At 38.1% G+C, this 19,187-nt stretch overlaps 1 protein-coding gene and 1 pseudogene across 1 annotated transcript; both read left to right on the top strand.

The window, feature by feature from the left end:
• The first annotated feature begins 1,311 nt into the window (after positions 1 to 1,311).
• Positions 1,312 to 1,704, top strand: LOC121978182. The gene has a single exon (XM_042530557.1). It carries the CDS (start codon positions 1,312 to 1,314, stop codon positions 1,702 to 1,704), a length of 393 nt encoding a protein of 130 aa, XP_042386491.1.
• Positions 1,705 to 2,908: 1,204 nt separating this feature from the next.
• LOC121977480 lies at positions 2,909 to 4,994 on the top strand (annotated as a pseudogene).
• Positions 4,995 to 19,187: the final 14,193 nt, after the last annotated feature.

Raw genomic sequence — 19,187 nt, 5'->3', positions numbered from 1 at the left:
TTGCCTTATCTCCTTTAGAAAAATGTCAAAGTCTCAACATGACATTCTTTTGAATTCTATCATATTTGTATCAATTTAATCAAGCTCAATACTTAAAAAAATTGATTGGCACATTTTTTACTCTTCAAGAGTAACAATCAACTCTTATTTTCAAGATATCACAATACCTTAAAAATTTCCTAAAGTGTCAACTTCATCATGGTTGGGTTAACTACCCTTCCATTTATAGTTGACACACTTCAACCCCATCTAGGGTGTAAAGAACATACTCTTAGGAACCCAATACCCATTGGTTCTCCATAGGTGTTCTAGATATTCATTAGAGATAACTTCTCTTGATACTATAGGTGCGTGTTACGTCGACTAGAGGGGGGTTAATAGCCCTGAAAATAGAGTTAGAAAAATCTCTTACTTTTTGAACTAGTAAGGATAAACAATTAAATAATTATAAATAAATTAATCAATAACATAAAAAAAGGAGGCATGATTTACTTGATTACAACCTACGTAGTTGTTAATCCAAGTCAAGTTAAAACTCAATAAGAATCTCCTATGTTGAAGGTGGAGAAGTCTCTTACAATCATTAACAGTCAGTAAGGAGTATAGAAATTGATTACAAGTTGTTGTGTTCATTCTTAGCACTAGGGGACTTTTTATAGCCTCCTGGGATGAAGGATCCATTGTTCACTACAACAAAAACTCTCATAGACATCGGTGGAACAACAACGATTTTAAGCAAAAACCGATGTCTTTGAGTATTTTACATCGGTTTTTCCAAAAACCGGTGTCTATGAGCGCAGATTTTCGCTCATAGACATCGATTTTTTAGGTGATGTCTATGAGCGCCTTTTTTTTGTTAATAGACATCGATTTTAACAGCGGTTTTTAAAATCCGGTGTTAATAAACCAAAATAAAATATTTTAATTTTCCCACTTGCCAAAATTTGCAACACTATGAAGTTCCCTACAAACCTAAACCTATATCCCGCCCCTTCATTCGACCATCTCTCTCAGCCTAAACCTAAACCTAAACCTAAACCTCCGACCATCTCTCTCAACCTCATCTCCCTCTTCCCCTTCCTAGATCGATGCCCCTTCCTCTCCCGATCAGGATCAAGACACGATGCCCTTGCTTCTCCGTCCAATCACACTGCATCTCCTCCAACTCCTCCCTTTGGGTGAGAAGAGGAAGCCTTCTTCGCATTTTGGTATGTTTTTTTTCCACAACACTTGTTTTTATATTCCGTAGTCAAAGACTTAGCTCTCCTTCTTGCCTTCCCAAATCCGTCGGATTTCTCCTTCCCGATCGCCATGTCCTCCTCCCTCCTCCTCCTCCTTTCTCTCTTCTTCCCTTCCTCCCTCTCCGCGGCGGTGACTGCCCAATCGTCGGCCTCGCCGTCCAACAGCTCCACTGTCTACGACATCCTCCAGGAGTACAACCTCCCTCCCGGCATCCTCCCCGACACCGTCAAGTCTTTCTCCGTCACTTCCAACGACTACTTCGTCATCGATCTCTCCGGAGAGTGCTATGTCGACTTCGAGTACGTCGTCTACTACGCCCCGCGCATGTCTGGCTTCCTCGGCTATGACTCCATCTCCAACCTCGAGGGTGTCCAGATCCATAGCTATCTCATCTGGTACGGCGTCAGCTACATCAAGGTCTACCTCCCCTACTTCGATTTCGTCTACATCCAGTTCGGCTAGGTCACTCGCAAGCTCGGCATTGACCAATTCCAGCACATACACTCTTGCAGAGGGAATCTCTCTCTGTTTCAGCGCGCCAAGAAGGTTGTCCGTTTAGCGTTCGAGGTAATGCCACTATGTAGTTTCTGCGTTTACAATCGATTTACTTTAGTCCATGAGTCAGAGAGACTTTCCAAGTAGCAAAGTCAAAGAGACTTTGCTGGTGCCAGCCTCAACAACATCTAGCTTGACTCCCTACTGGCGTATTACCTCAATGGTGACTTTGCCTTCCTTGCCAACTTCACAAATAATTTATTAATTAACTCTTTTTAATGTTTTCATAGATATGGAATTCCATAGGTTGTAATAGATTTATTAATTAACCCTTTATTTTATGCAAGTATGTCTATGATGGGGAATTTTGTTATTGGTTATATATTGAACCATTTTTTTCCATTTCAGAATATTTTTGTTCCCCAACTTTGAGCAAGTCATGTGAAAGAAAGAACCATACTGCCATTTTTTACAAGAATTTTTGTAAGAAAGCAGTTGCAATCAACATGAGTTGTAAATTTTACATATACTGCTTTATGCATTTCATTATACACTCTAGTCGGTGAACTTCAATTTGTCCATGGAGTATGTAAGTTTGTCATGCACTATTCATTCCCTTGGAAAAATGCTTGAAATTAACATAATTTAATCTCTATCGTACATAATTTTCATTCAGGATGACAACAGATATAACTCAAGTAGAGGTGCACATTTAAATCTCAAACGTGCAGAAAAAGCTCGTATATTGGTTAACAAGATTCCAGGTATGATTTGTACAACCTTGATAAATTTAATTTTAGGTAAAATAATGGCATGTAGCCATGAGGCAAGGAATGTATCCGATCCACCTGGTGAAATAGGTTTGCTTTTTGAGTAATTATGATGATTTTCCTTTTTGTCTCTCTTTTACATATTTAACATACACTTGGTACTTGGACACTTTACAGTGGCTGCTTGTGACTTGTTGATTATTGTTTACGTTTATGTGCCTTATCTGACGATTCTCATGACTTGCCTTGAAACAAGGTAGTAGTAAATTCTATATTTGTGTGAGTGTAGCTGATGGGTAACTTTTGATTACAAAATGTGTATTATAACCAAGTTAATTGCTGATCTTTGTTGGTGTTCGTTTGAACAGATTATTTATGTGGAAGCATGTGAGAGTGGCAGTATCTTTGAAGATTTAATGCTAGAAGACCTTAATGCATATGTGACAACAACATCCAATGCTGTTGAAAGCGGCTGGGGAACCTACTGTCCTGGGATGGATCCTCCACCACCACCAGAATATATGACTTGCCCTGGTGACTTGTACAGCGTTGCATGGATGGAAGACAGGTTTGAGTTTTATACCTAAACAAGTCATATCTGTTGTCAAGTTCAAAAGGTCTAAACATTTTATTGCATTTGATTTATTTTTTTTCATGTTAATGGGCTGACATTAGATTGTTTGGTTCCGCTAAGGAATTTTTTTTTAAAATGTATTTCCTTCTTCAGTGATTTTGTTTCTTTTGAGATGAAACAACAAAGAGACACTGAAGTACAACAAATTGGATTAGAGCATCGAATCCAAGTTCAATTGTTGAATTTTCTGATTAGTAACTTAGTTTTAATTACAAGATGTTAGTGCATTATAGAATAGATACACTTTTAAGTCTTGGTAATGACATAGCTTTATTTGTTTAAAATTTCCCCAAGAAAATTTTGCTTTGGACATTAAATGCTTTTTACCTTTTACTCTTCTCAAAGCCATAACTTGGTCTTTCTTGAAAAACTTTGTCAAGAAATTAGCGTGTGGTTATTGTTGTCACAATAACATAATGTAAATTTTACTGCTACAAAAGTCATATCTTGGTTCTTAATTTTGACACAGCCTGGTGTGCTAACTCATTTAAAAGATAAAGAGGAGCCAGAACTTCCATTTGTAATGGTATTCCTGTTTTTAAGGGTAGAAATCCTCCAAACATAGGAGCCTTTTCAATATGATGGCATTGCTAACCTTCTAATTATATTTATGGCAGTGAGAATCACAATCTAAAGGAGGAAACGGTTGGGAAATAGTATGAGTCAGTAAGTTCCTGTTAATCTCTATTATAGTCCTCTTCTTATTTTTTTGAAGGGTTTCTCTGATAATGTGTTCAGGTGAAGATGAGGACATTAAACCAGAACACATACAGTGCAGGGTCTCATGTGATGGAGTATGGTGATAAGAATGTAAAACCTGAGAAGTTGTACCTTTACCAGGGCTTTAACCCTGCCAATGCCAATTTAACTGAGAATGCACTTCGCCTCAGCAAGCAGATGGGAGTCATCAATCAGAGAGATGCTGACCTCCTATTCTTATGGCACATGGTGAGTGAAGAACACTTCGTTTTCCCTTATTATTTTTATGCTATTTCCATTCATGGCAATGATTTAACTTGGAGACTGAATGATTTAATAAGAACATTGTATCTTTGGTACCATTCTAAGGGCCTAGTACCAAGGGATGTGTGAGTGACCTTGATTTCTAGCATATTGATCGATAATGTTATATTTAACCTGTGAACTTGGAGCAGTGGAGAGAAAAACTATATACACGGATTTCATATGTAAGTAGGAAACATGGCAGTTTCAATTGGTTTTAACTATTAGTATTGTCTTTCAACTGATTTAGACCCATTTGTCGATCTTTTCATGCAGTTTCCATCTTTCAACACTGCAGATTCTGTTTTGGAGCACCTTTTTAACCCCTTGCATTGTTCTTATATCTTAACAACCTAGTGTTTGCTTTCAGTATGAAAGATTAGAGGAAGGGTCAAACAAAAAGAAGGAAATTCTCTCGGAGATCACTGAGATGATGATGCACAGAGCACACCTTGACAGTAGCATCGAACTCATCGACAATCTAATTTTTGGATCGGATGTTGCACCTTCAGTCCTCAAAACCGTGAGGCCATCTGGTCAGGCTCTGGTTGATGATTGGGTTTGCTTGAAAATAGTGGTAAATATTGTGCTCTAGCGTATTCATCTTCACAATCTATTTTATTAAACATGACCATGTGTTAACAAAAAACCTTAGGTCCAAACATTCGAGTTGCATTGTGGATCGCTCACTCAATATGGCATGAAGTATATGCGAGCTTTCGCAAACATATGTAACGAGGGTGTCTCGAAGGATGAGATGGAAGAAGCTTGTGGTAATGTTTGTGGAAGCTACAACTCAGCTAAGTGGAGTCCCTTTATCCATGGCTACAGTGCATGATCTTGTATCTCAAAATTGCACATCTAGTGCAATGTAAGCTCATCAGTGCTCATACATAAATATATACACACTGGCAGTAGGAATAGTCATATGCTTACTTAAACTTGTTCAAGGGTGTTGTTTCAGATAGCCAGAGCCACCTAAAATCTTGGTCTTGATATTTTAATTGACAATGCATGTTAGCTAATATAATTAATTTAAAGTGGTAATTGGGTCAATACTGGAAGATGGTTATAGAATTTTAGTATTTATAAAGTTTGAATGTATTCTTGAGGTAGTCTCCTAACGTGAACTTGCTCAACATTGATTTCAACTTAATTTGATTGTTCAAGGTAGAATTCTCTTTCTCAAATTTTGACACAGATTTTTCCTAAGTTTTGACACAGGCTGTATCTTGAATCTTCTTGGTAAGTCAAATTCAATCTTCTCCTTGAGTTGTATTGACAGAAACTACATCAGCAATGCATTATTAACTGCATGTATTATTCTTCTATTTTTGTTCTTTGTTGTAGTAAAGTAGACCAAATGATACTTTTGTTTGACAGATTAGAACAGTGGATGTTTTAACTCAAAAAACTAGGCATTTGAAGGTGAAAAGTGGTGAGATTAGGGAAATGAAAGGCGCAAGAAGAATGAAGCAGTATAGCAAGTTGAACAGATTCTGATTCTCATAATTTAATGTAGTCTCAGCTTGATTTTTGACTCACGATGTTCTACCTTGATGTGTTGTTAAAAGAATGTTCTACCTTGATTCTGATATCTATTAGCTTTTGATGTAAAAAGAATGTTTGTGTATTTTATGAATACTGTTGTAAGAAGAATATTTATGTAATTTGTGAATATTTGTGTATTTTATGGATACTGTTGAATGAAGAATATTTGTGTAATTTGTGAATATTTGTGTATTTTCTTGGTTATTGTCAGTTTTTCACTATTTCGGAAATCAAATGTGTTAGTAAAAAATACTGATATTACATCGGTTTTCCATCGCTGCAAAACCGGTGTCATTAACTAATATTACATCGGTTGTATACCCTGCCAAAACTGGTGTTATTACCATATAATATTACATCGATTTTACACCGTTGATGAAACGGTGTCATTAAGTGATACTACACCGGTTAATAACCGATTCGAAAATCGGTGTCGTTAAGTGATACTACACCGGTTTTAACCCGATGTCTAAATGGCAGACCTTTTACATCACCTTCATAGACATCGGTCAAAAATGTAATAGACACCGGTGGAAAATCGATGTCTATGAGGGTTTTTGTTGTAGTGGTTGTTCATCACTCGCAGGCACCTCCAAGAGGATAGAGCTTATCCTCTAGTGATAAGATTTTATTCTCTCTCAATGTCTACTGGAGGCGCCTCCAATTAGCTTGAGGGCACCTCCCGTGATGGCGTGAGGGCGTCTTCCATATTCTTGAGGATGCCTTCCTTCGAATAGGCATGAGGGTGCTTTCGTGCTCCTTCGAGGCACCTCAAGTCCCGAAAGTAGTAGCTCCACTATCGATGCTCGAGGTGCCTCCAACCCTTGGTGGTGCCTTCACTCCGGGCTAGTAGCTCCTAAGTCCTTTCTTCGTGTGGGTGATGCTCCGGTCAACCTAAATTGAGCCCACCCGAACTCAACTCCGACCTTCTCCTCGAGCAAACTTCATCTTCGGCTTCTCACCTCTCAAATGTCGTGTATGCTCTTCTCGTCCACCAGTGTACTTTTCTATAGCTTCTCGTCCCTTAGATGTATTGAGCTAGTCAGCTCGCTTCCCATGCTATCCTTCTCGTCTGCTATATCTTTCGCTCGATTTCTTGTGTTTCTAAGCTCCCGCACACTTAAACACAAGACATCAAATACAATAGGACCTAACTTGACTTGGTTGACCACATCAAAACCAACCCGAGGTACTTACAATCTCCCTCTTCTTAATGTGCATCAACCTAAGTTAAATTAGGGTAACAAAAAAAGATAACATATGAAATAAAATAATTTGCAATTATTAAATATAGAAAAAATTGCAATAATGCAAACATAATATGCAAAAAAAAATATTTTTAATATCTCCCCCTAAACTTAACTCCTACATTTTCTCCCCCTTTGATCACATAAAAAAAATAAGGGAAAAATATGAAAACTTATAGAAAATTTTTTGGAGTTTAAAATAGAGTTTTTAGGAATAGTATTTTTTTCTCCAAATTAATTTTCAAAAGTAATAATTTTTATCAATTAAACCTTAGTTTTAGAAAAAATCATTTAAAAATTATTTTAAGTTCTAACAATTGCTGAAATTTTTTGTCATAATTAAAGAGAAAAAGTATGATCAGGGAAAAAAATTAAAACAAAATTATTTTTATTTTAACTATAATACTTATTTTTAAACAGAAATAATTATTCTTTAATTTAAATATTTAAAAATATATTTTTAACTCAAAAAATCTTGCTGATTTTTAAAAATACAACAATAATCTCCATAAAATCAAAAATTTTAAAATTAATCTATGAAAAAATTTAAAATTTAAATTACATTTTTTAAAAAAAACATAGATAATCAATTAATTACCAAAAAATCTCAAATTTTTTTTTTAATCTAATAGAAAATGAATTTGATTATAACATAAAGATATTTGAATAGAAGACATGAATAATAGGTATATGAAATAATTAATTTTCCTAAACAATAACAAGATTAAACTAAATTTTTATTTTAGCATGCATAAAAATTAATTAAATCAAACTAATCATGATTTGGACACCTAATATAAGTTTCTACCTACTAGATTAACAAGATAAATTTTTAAAATATTTTTTTATGTTACTTTTGTAATTTGGCCATTGTGATATCGAAAATACCAGTTTGGTCTTACATTGTTTCTAGATTTTGAAGTTAAATAATTCGACCATACATCATTCTTTTTCAGTAATTCTATTTGATCTTTTAGTTTATCATTTTCAATTTTTAGTTTATCAAAATTTTCTAAAGGACATGCTTTTGCTAAGATAATTTTTAATTCGACATTTTCTATTTTTAATTGTGCATGCTTGGTTTTTAATCTATACATACTTCTAGACAGTATTTTTATGAATTCGTACAACTTTTTAGGAGGTAAGGAATATACCTTACTTACCGTATTGTTCTCGTAGTCCGTTGTTTTCCCTGCATTGCTACTTTCTTTTGACGTATCTCTTCCTTCATCGATGCTCATTTCGAGCGAGCTTTCGATGTCTTCTTGGTGATCCTCCAGTAGTGTTAATCCAGCGTATTCTTCTATCTCAAACTCGGATGAGGACTCATCCCATGTTGCTTTTAGGTTCTTGTGTTTGAATCTGCTTGACCCTTTGCCCTTTCCTTTGTTTTTCAGTTTCAGACAGTTATATTTGATATGCCCCACTTCTTGACAATTGTAGCACCAAACTTTCCTCTTACTCCGAAGGGATTTTGTTGCTTGTCTCTTGTCAAAATTGTTAGATCATAAAAATTTTGAAAACTTTCTTACCAGAAAAGCTTCTTCGTCTTCGTCAAGAGAGGCTTCGAAGTCTGGTCCAACCCTTTTTGCCTTTAGGGTAATGTCCTGACTCGGCTCCTTTCTTAGTCCTATACATCTAGATTCGTAAAGATCTAATATAGAAAATAAAATTTCTAACATACTTACCTCTAAATCCTTCAAAATGTAGCAGGAGTTGATTATCGTCCAATCTGGGATCCTTGAGAAAGTATTAAGAACATACCTTAGGGAGTCTCTATTCGTTACCATTTCTCTGAGATTTGAGAGTTCGATGATCAGCTCCTTCAGTTTGGCGTGCAGTTGAGCAACTATCTCTCCTTTCCGTCTGAGGCTCGTCAGTTGATTCTGGAGTAAGTCTCATTTTGTGAGCTTGCCTTCAAAGCTACCTTTGTGCAACTCTAGAAATTTCTCCTAGATTTCTTTTGCCAAGTAGTAGCTCCAGATCTGACTGACTTCATGGGGTGGAAGAGCGCTTAGGAGGTGGTATTCAATTTTCTCATTTATCACGAAGTCATTATGCTCCTTCTTGTTCCACAAGTGCTCTTCATTTTCTTTTCCATGTTGGTATTTGGGTACTACAAAATCATATTTAATTATTAAAATAATTTTTAAAATAGTTTTAAAAATACCTCCATCTAGGGTTTTCAGAGTGTGAACTCCCTCTCAAATTTTGGTGAGTATATGCTTGGTCCGACCATCATCTTCTTGCTTTAGCAAGCAGTTAGTCCTTTTGAAGCGGTTAAGCTTTGCTACCAATTGTAGGTTCACATTAAGCTGGCTAGAGGGGGGTTAATTTCCCTAAAAATAGAGTTATAAAAATCTTGTACTTTTCGAACTAACAAGGATAAACAATCAAACAATTATAAATAAATTAATCAAAAACATAAAAAAAAAGAGGTGGGATTTACTTGGTAACAACCTAGGTGGTTGTTAATCCAAGACAAATGAAAGCTCAATAAGAATCTCCTTTATTGAAGGTGGAGAATCCTCTTACAATCGTTAACAACTCAGTATGTAGTATAGAAATTGATTACAAGTTGTTGTGTTAATTCTTAACACCAGGGGGTTTTTTATAGCCTCCTAGGATAAAGTATCTATTAATGTTCATCGCTCAGAGGTGCCTTTAAGGAGGTTCAAGGCACCTCCAAGAGGATAGAGCTTATCCTCTAGCGATAAGACTTTATCCTCTCTCAACGGCTACTGGATGTGCCTCCAACCAGCTTGAGGACGCCTCTGGTGAAGGCACAAGGGCACCTTCCATATGCTTGAGGGCTCCTTCCTTCGAATAGGTGTGAGGGAGCCTTCATGCTCCTTTGAGACACCTCAGGTCCCAAAAGCAATAGTTGCGCTGTCGATGCTCGAGGCAACTCCAAACGTTGGAGGCACCTTCACTCTGGGTTGGCAGCTCCTAAGTCCTTTCTTCACGTGGATGATCTAACTCCGATCTTCTCCTCGAGTAGGCTTTCTCTCGACTTCTCATCCCCTGAACATTGCATACGTCATTCTTGTCCACTGGTGTACTCTTCCACAACTTCTCATCCCTTGGATGCACCTAGTCCGTCGACTCACTTCCTGTGTCATCCTTCTCATCCTCTACGTCTTGTGCTCAACTTCTTATATTCCTAAGCTCCTACACACTTAGACACAAGGCATCAACACAACAGGACCTAACTTGACTTAGTTGACCATATTAAAATCAACTCAAGGTACTTATAGATACCTTCCTAATGACTTTCCTAGGCATTTTGAAGCCTCAATCACACTAGTCTTCTAAAAGTAAACTCCAGGAATAGCCTCCCTTATAACCTTTACTTGACTTCTTGACCTAGGGTTAGTTCCAAAACTATATGGAACTCTATAATGTGAGGATACCTTGTCCTTGGACTTGGATTTGTACCCTAAACCCTTCTTGTCTATAGATAACCCTTGTTTTCCTAAACCTAGGTTTTGTTTCTTAGACCCTTCGATATTATTTGTCATTTTCCTAAGGGTCTTTTCTAATTTATTAAGTCTTGACATCAAGACTTGATTTTTCATCATTAACTCCTCAACTTTTGATTTTTCTTGATGACCTTGGATATTTTTCTTTTTAGACATATATCTAATTTCCTTAGAGTTCTTGCCTACTTAGTTTTCTACCTTCCTATACTTAGGTAAGGTAGTTCTAGAATGAAATGACTTGTAATTTTTCATAGGTTTTTCATGGTTTCCATTTTCATGATAAATAGCACTAAAATGATGAGAGTTATTTCTAGCATGCATTTTATCATGATTTAAATAAGTACCATTAACTAATGGTATCTTAGTTTTGGCCTTAGAAGCTCCCCCTTGACTTGAATTTCCTCTTTTGTTCTTAGTTGAGGATCTCCTCTTTGGACATTGATTTTGATAATGTGATTACACAAGAAACACACAATGTGCTCATTGCCCCTCCCTACTAAGGTTCCAACCTCCTTTGATTTTTCCTTGACCTTAGATATCACTTAAGCCTTTTTCTTGGCCAATTTTAGACATTTGCTCTTGTAGTATCTATTCTCTCTACACTCAAAGCATATGATATGATTTTTATTTTTACAAATTAAAATTATTTTACCTTCTTGACTTATAGGGGTGATACATGATTTTTCATTTGATCTAGATGTAGAGGCTTCTTCTTGTTCCAATATCAATGCATTATGCTCTCCCTTAATCCTTGAATTGGATGCCTCTTTAATTTCATCCTCAAATGTTGAGCCTCTCAACTTTCGAAACCTTTTATTCTTGATCCTTCCTCCACTGAAATAGAAGAATTATCTAAACCCAACAATGTAAACATAATGTTATATATTTCAGATTGTATACAAATTTTGAGACAACTTGAACAAAGACATCTACAATTAGTACAAAGAAATAAGATCAAACAAGCCAGTACTATAACTATAACTTATAATTGCATGAATGCAACGGACACAATTCATAGTCTTGTTAGTGACTTATATGAATATGTTTATATGCCTTCTGAGGCTACCTTAGCTTTAACTGATCAAGACCTCTTAGAATTGGAACCCTTTAATCAGCAACTTCACAAACTTCCAACAATTAGACACTATATTTTGATGAAGATCAAAATATAATAGCCCAAAACACCCAACCAACTAAGAATACAGATAATTTGTCTGATATTAGTATCCCTATCTTAACTAGAAACTTTATTAATCCAGTTGAGTCCTCAACTACTTCAAAACCATATGAAGTCAGACTACCTGAAAGTACGATGAGAACTATAGACTATGGATAAGGACACCCTCCTAGAACTAGGATCGCGCCTTACACAAATAACAATCCTCTAGTCAAAACCATAGACAAAAGACGACCCACAGAAGTAATATTTTTTTTTTTTGGCAAAGATGCAATTTTATTAAATATAATTGAATGTGACCCTCAGTTATATGATACTTACTTAAAACAATGGATAGTCTCTGTAAAATGAGATTATCAAGGAAAACATGAATTATATATAAAAATAGGAGATACTATGATAAGAGCAAGTGAAAACTACTTAGGAGATGTTGCTAGAGTAGCATGAGAAGATTTTAAACTTTATTTTCTAGAAGAAGTTATTCGGATTGCTTCACAAGGAAACAATATACTTAACTTTTGTTATGCTATCCAAACACTCTTAACTGCTTGAGATGCTAATACTGGTTTAGACATCAAACAAAAGAAGTCATGAGAGATTTAGAATAACCCTAACTTTTTAATTAGAATTACATTAAATCTTTTCATAATGATTTCTTAGCCTTAACAACTATATCAAACAATTATTGCAATTCATCCCTAGGAGAATGACTTTTAGTAAATTTCTAGGAGACTTAGGAAAAGAAATCTATAAATCTTGGACAGATCAACATATACTAGCACTCTATGATAATATAGGTATTAGAATTCAACACATTTTAGCTACACTTAAAGACAAATGCACATACATTCATATCCAAAAATAACTTTAAAATTAACAATATGAGTTTTAAAGTTAGATTTATGCTCCACGACAGTATGAAACTACACAATAACATAAACACAAACGAAAACACACTAAACCTATGATTCTACCAAAACCAAAGATGAAATCCAAAAAGATTTATTATGTTCGAAAAAGTAAGGAAAATAAACCTTACTTAAACAAAGATAGGCATGTAAGAAAATTCAAACCCCAAAAGACTTATGCTAATACTATCACTTACTTTGCATGTAATGAACTTGGACACCTTTCATCAGCATGCCCAAATCAAAAAAATCTATACAGTTGCAAGGCACGACTAGTTGGCTATACCAACTTAGATTTAATAGAAGTCCAATCACATGTATCTGACAACTCTTCGATATACTCTATCGTCTCAGTAAATGACTTTGACGAAATCTCTTCTTCATCCAATTATACCTTAATCAATTCTTTCTTATATCCTTCTTTCCCACTTACACAGGAGGATACCCTTACTTTTGAAGATACACTTAATGAAATAAACAAGTTTACCCTAATGTATCATTAATTCATCCCACAAACTTAACAAATCTCTGATTTGACCAACACACCTGTCCCCGTGAATGGTTTTTAAAAGAAGGTACAAATTGTTGGTATAGGATGTTGGTGCAATATTCCCTAGGTCAAGGTTGACATGTTTGACTGGGCTTGAAGTGAGTCAAGCTCAAGTCTTGATGATTTGGTTTCGATGTTTGACAATACTTGCAGACAACACATGAACATTGTAGGTGCAATTGTTCATGTGGGGAGATTGTGAAGGAGAGTCAAGTAGGTCAAGGTTGACTGGATACTTGAATGAAAATCCTAGTGAGTGAAGCTAGGTGAAAGTCCTGGTGAGTGAAGCCAGCAGAAGGAAACCCTAGTGAGTGAAGCTAGGTGAAAGTCCTGGTGAGTGAAGCCAGGCAGATGAGAAGACCTAGTGAGTGAAACTAGGCAGAAGGGAAATCCTGGTGAGTGAAGCAAGGTGAAAGTTTTAGTGAGTGAAGCTAGGTAGAAGGGAAGTCCTGGTGAGTGAAGCCAGGCACGGGGAAATCCAGATGGGTCAAGGTTGACCAGACATCTGGTGAAAGTCCAAGTAGGTCAAAGGGATTGACCGGATACTTGGCAAGAGGAGAAAAGTCCAAGTTGGTCAAAGGGATTGACCAGACAGTTGGTGAGAGAGTCCTAGCTGGTCAAGGGTGACCGGATGCTAGGTTTTATGTACCAACAAGTCATGGTTGACTGGATGTTGGTTTAGGGGGCTTTGGACTTGTTTTTGGGCAAAAATCAAGATCTGGATTGATCAGCCGATTGATCCAGCAGATCTGGATCGATCAGCCGATCGATTGGATCATGCCCAATCGATCAGCTGATCGATCGGGTGAGTCCCCATGAATAGAACCCCTTTGGATCGATCCGTGGATCGATCCAGAGGTCCCAATCGATCAGTGGATCGATTGGGAGTTGCTGTTTGTGCGCGATAAGCCCTGGATCGATCAGCCAATCGATCCAGGCTATTCCAGAGAGCACAGAGGCACTCTGGATCGATCGGTTGATCGATCCAAAGCCTCCCCGATCGATTGGGAGCAATCCAATCGATCGGGATCCGACCGTTGGCGTCGTATTTAGCTGCAGGCAAGCGTTTCCTTCAGTAGTGCTTACACAATTCATCTCCGATCTTCACCAACGACTTCATAACTCTCTCTCAAGTTCAGATCGCCAGTTCTTGAAGATTCTTGGAGGTTCTTCCAAGTCAAGAGGCGAATCAGAAGCAAGAAGAGAAGTTAGGGTTAGGGTTTATTGTAAGCTTTTGCTTGTATTTCATATCCTTTCCTTTCTTCTTGTATTGAGAGTTTGTAAAGGCTTCTCCGCTTTCGGTAGTTACCGTAGAGGAGTGTGTTTTATAGTGGAGGGTGCGTGAGTGTGTGGATCCTTGGATTAGTCACCTCTTGTGAGGTGGATACCAAGTAAAATCTATTTGTTAGTGTTGTATTGTGTTTCTTGTACATTTCCGCTGCACATCTTTGAAGAAACAAGCAACACCAACCACGAAGCACACGACGAGCTATTCACCCCCCCCCCCTCTAGCTACTTTTCGGTCCCAACATAGGAGGCACTAGATGATCGAACCTAGGTTTTGATTATGACAAAGGGTTTAAAGTTAAGATTTCTTGTAGTCTAATAAGTTGAACTAAGTGTACAGGAAAGTCCTAAGTGATCTTAGATAAAGGAAAGTCCTAGTTGAGACTAGACAGATAAAAAGTCCTACCTGCGATTAGGCAACAAAGTCCTGGTCTGGGGGCCTGGGCAAAGTCTCGGCGGGTCAAGGACGTTGGGTGAAATCCTAGGGTCTAGGATACTAGGTGAAAATCCTAGGGGTCACGGACACTAGGTGAAAGACTGAACATATGGAGGATCGGGCGTCCAGCATAAAGTCTTGATGTCTCGGACACTTAGTAAAAATTCAGATAGTTTGGAGGACCGATCTGGTAATTAAAAGGTAATCTCTTCTAAGAGGAGTAGTGAGGACGCATTCTCCGAAGAGGGAACAGTAGGCGTCAGTCCGACTTAGAGTTTCAATGAAACTCAAAGTCAAGACCGGATAGTCCGAAGGCTGTTAAAGCTTATTATGCTTCATATATTATTATCTGAGCTAACTTTATTTTGCATGAAAAAGAAGTTGCAGAAAGCTGGTCTAGGTACCTAGAGTTGCTTCGAGTGCCTAGATAAGCGCCAATAAAGAGGCCCCCTGGGCATGTGCCTGGCCAGACACCTGGGCGATTTGGGCGCTTGGAGGTGCTCTAAGCACCCAGACGACTAAAATTTCATCGACACGCTAAGGTAGAGCTCAACGATTGGCCGACCCACGTTAGCGGTCTAGGCGCCTGGAGGGGGTCCGGGAGCCAGGACGTGGATAAACTTCAGGGATGAAGTTTTGATGAGAGCTCGCCACGTCAGCATAGTCCAAGCGCCTGGGAGGGGATCTAGGCCCCCGGATGTGGCTATAAAAGGAGACTTCGACTAGTAGCTCAAACACATCAGTTCAAAGAAGTTTTTCTCCTGCGCGTTGCTCAAAAAATGCTTTTCGATGCCCAAACACTATTTCGATAATCGAAGACTCGATTCTTCAAATATGTAGATTGTCGGAACATTTAAATTATTTCAGTTCTTCAAAAGTTGTGAATCTCTACTTGTACTATTTTGAACTGATAGTAATTGCCCAATGAAAGCACTCTCATGTGCGTGCCTTGGAGTAGAAGTCGCTATAGGCTCTGAACCAAGTAAAACTTGATCATGTTAGCGTTGTCTTTTCGTCTCTTTCTTTATTCTGCTGTATTTACTCTTTATGCGAGTATTTTCCAAAAATATGAAAAATCCATGAGTGCTATTCCCCCCCCCCCCCCCCCACCCTCTAGCGCTTTCAATACTACACGAATAATGTCCCCTATTTTATATGTGGTTATTACCCTTCCATATTCTAACGAGGAACTTGTAGGCTCTGTAAAAGACAATGTTGTAATCTTTGTTTAGATCTCATCTTTTAGGTTATTATTCCTCCTACTCATACTGTTAAAGATAGTACTCGGAATTCACTTTTAAAAACTAGGGTTTCTATCTTAGAAACTCGTTTAAATCTTTTAGAAACTGAAATAGCTCAACTTAATGATTAGACTGGTAGTCATCTTAGTCTAGATCAACGCAAAGGTAAAAGACTCATTCTTACTGAGGATCTTGATGACATTGACTTAGTGTTTATCCAAACTCCAAGCATATGTAATTCTGGTCTCACTATAGATATTTGTGTTCAATGCACACTTAATATTCAGGGCCATAAACTTACTCTACATGCTTTCTTAGATAGTAGTGCTACTACTTCCACTATAGACGAACATTTGTTAGTTTCTTTCTAACCTCCTTCTTTGATTAAATCTACTAATACACCTCTTGTCAGCACCTAATTTGATGGCCAACAACTTAGCTGTCACAAGTTCGTTAAAAATGTGCACCTTTGTTTCTACACTAGTTGTGGTGTTTTTAGTTCTGCTCTTTTACTTTCTCAGCTTTGGATATGCCCTATGCCACATAAAAATAGCCCCTTGATTTTGGGCCTCAATTTTCTCATTTCTCTTGATATTGCTCTCTTACTTCCTAAAGATTATGCGGGTTTTCTCTCTACTCCTGTTATTTCTCCCATCCTTTTTGTCTGTCCTTTATAGGTTAATGCTTGTTAGAGTGGTGACAACCCTCCTCCTCCTAACTCTTTCAACCCAACCGCAAGTTGTCCTTGCCCTATTAAAAACACATGTAAAATTAAAAACAAAGAGAAGGTCCACCTTCAGGAAAACTAACTATACTTGGCATTGAAATCCCATATACAAAAGTAGAAGACTCAATCACATGTTATTTCTATAATCAAGACATAGATACTTACTATCAGGATTGTCTAAATCCTACATATTTATGTGCTTTACTTAAAACACAAGAAAACTTAGATACAGTAATCTCTAGACTCGAAAAAATTAAAAATCATAGGAGAAAATCCTACCAAATACTGGGAATGAGACAAAATCTATTGTAAATTAAACATCATTAATCCTGATATGACTATTCAAGCATAAGATTTAAAATACATTGGGATAGAGAAGAATGTAAAAATTATATTTCCCAATTACTTACACTTAAGGTCATACAATGATCTGATTATAGATATAGGAGCACTGGGTTTATTGTTAACAAAGGAGAAGAACAAAAGAGAGGTCAGTCTAGAATGATCTTTAATTATAAACATCTCAATGACAATTGTCATAAAGAATGTTACAAGATACCAGACAAAGACCAGATATTGAATAAAATTTAGAATTTTAAATGGTATTCCAAATTTGATATGAAATCTGAATTTTGGCAAGTTAAAATACATCCAAACTCTGTTGGTGCGGGAAGCATCCGACGATCGAACCTTAGTTTTTATAATGGCAAAGGATTCAAGGTTAAGTTAGTGTGTGATTAACATGTTTGAATGAGTGTTTCAGGAAAATCCTAGCTGCGGTTAGGCAGGTGAAAAACCCTAAGGGGTGGTAACCTTAGGTCCTAGGGGGCGGTAACCCTAGGTGGAGGAAAACCCTAAGGGGCGGTAACCTTAGGTCGTAGGGGGCGGTAACCCTAGGTGGAGGAAAACCCTAAGGGGTGGTAACCTTAGGTCCTAGGGGGCGGTAACCCTAGGTGGAGAAAAACCCTAGGGGGTGGTAACCCTAGGTCCTAGGGGGTGGTAACCCTAGGCGAAAAGTCTAGTCGGTCTGGAGGACCGGACTGGCATCAGGTAAATCTCCTGAGTGGAGTAGGTGAGGACGCGTTCCCCGTAGAGGGAACAGTAGGCGTCGGGTCGACCTAGGGTTTCCAGATGGAAATCCGAAGTCAGACTCGGACAGTCCGAAGACTGTCAGCTCTTTTTCACTTATGAATTATCAGATTCTAACATTGTCTTGCAGGGTATGCAATTGCTCGGACTAACCTTGTTTTGCAGGAGAAGCGGCTCCTGGAAAAAGGAGGTCCGGGCGCCCGGGATGGATCCGGGCGCCCGGAGGTCCGGGCGCCCGGGACCAACTTTTATCCCCTGCGCGACTTCGCGACGTGGAGCAACCTGGTTGGCTGGCCACGTCACACTCCAGGCGCCCGGAAAGGTCCCAGGCGCCTGAAACCTCATATAAAAGGAGGGTTGAGGTGCAGCTTTAAAGACAATCTTCTAAGCATTCTCCGTGCGACAAGCTGCTAATGTCTCGACTCAGAAGTACTGCAACGACAACCCGGAGCTTCAGTTTTAGTCTTTTTATTGTCGACACAATATTCTTTTCTGCTTAAATTGTACTTAGCTTGTAATAGCTTTTACGAATTATAGTTGTTGCCCACCGGAAGCGATCAAGGATCGCGGGCCTTCGAGTAGGAGTCGTCACAGGCTCCGAACGAAGTAAATCCTTCGTGTCCACTTTATTTACTTTTCGCTGCGTTATTTCTGAACAAGCTTTTACGATTTCGAAAGACGAAATAGCCACGAGCGCTATTCACCCCCCCTCTAGCGCTTTCGATCCATCAATTGGTATCAGAGCGGGGTCATTTTGAATCGGTGCAACCACCATTCAAAATATTTTTTCGTGGTATTTTTTAGATTTTCGGAGTCGATTAGAATTTAGCCTCATAGCTATATTCTAATTTTTTTCCTCGAATCGATTTTTCTCGGAATTGGTGCAACACCACCCGAGCTCGTGATCCATTTTTTTCTCCTTCCGCACTACTAAGCCAGGACCAAGTCCTGGGACATTTTGTTGGTTGTTTTTCGTTTTAGGTTAATCTGAAATGGCCCTTCAAGAAGACTATAGTACAGCCCGCCCTCCACTATTCACCGGAGACGACTTCGGGTACTGGAAGGGTCGGATGGAGGCATATCTCCAGACTCACTTTGAAGTCTGGATGATTGTCAAAACCGGATTCCAACTACCATCTGATAGCGCCGGCAAACCACTACTGTACGAGGACTGGGATGCATCTTTGATCAAGAAGGTGGAAGCTAATGCCAAGGCAACCTGCACCCTCCAGTGTGGCCTATCAAAAGAAGAACTCAACCGCGTCGGCCCCTTCAACAGTGCCAAAGAGTTGTGGGAGAAGCTAATTGAACTTCACGAAGGGACATCCGACACCAAAGTAAGTAAAAGA

The sequence above is a fragment of the Zingiber officinale genome, chromosome 4B, assembly GCF_018446385.1.
Source record: "Zingiber officinale cultivar Zhangliang chromosome 4B, Zo_v1.1, whole genome shotgun sequence".
In the NCBI taxonomy this organism is placed as follows: Eukaryota; Viridiplantae; Streptophyta; class Magnoliopsida; order Zingiberales; family Zingiberaceae; genus Zingiber; species Zingiber officinale.
The sequence above is the reverse complement of the archived record's forward strand: the minus strand, read 5'-3'. Positions and strand labels throughout refer to the sequence as shown.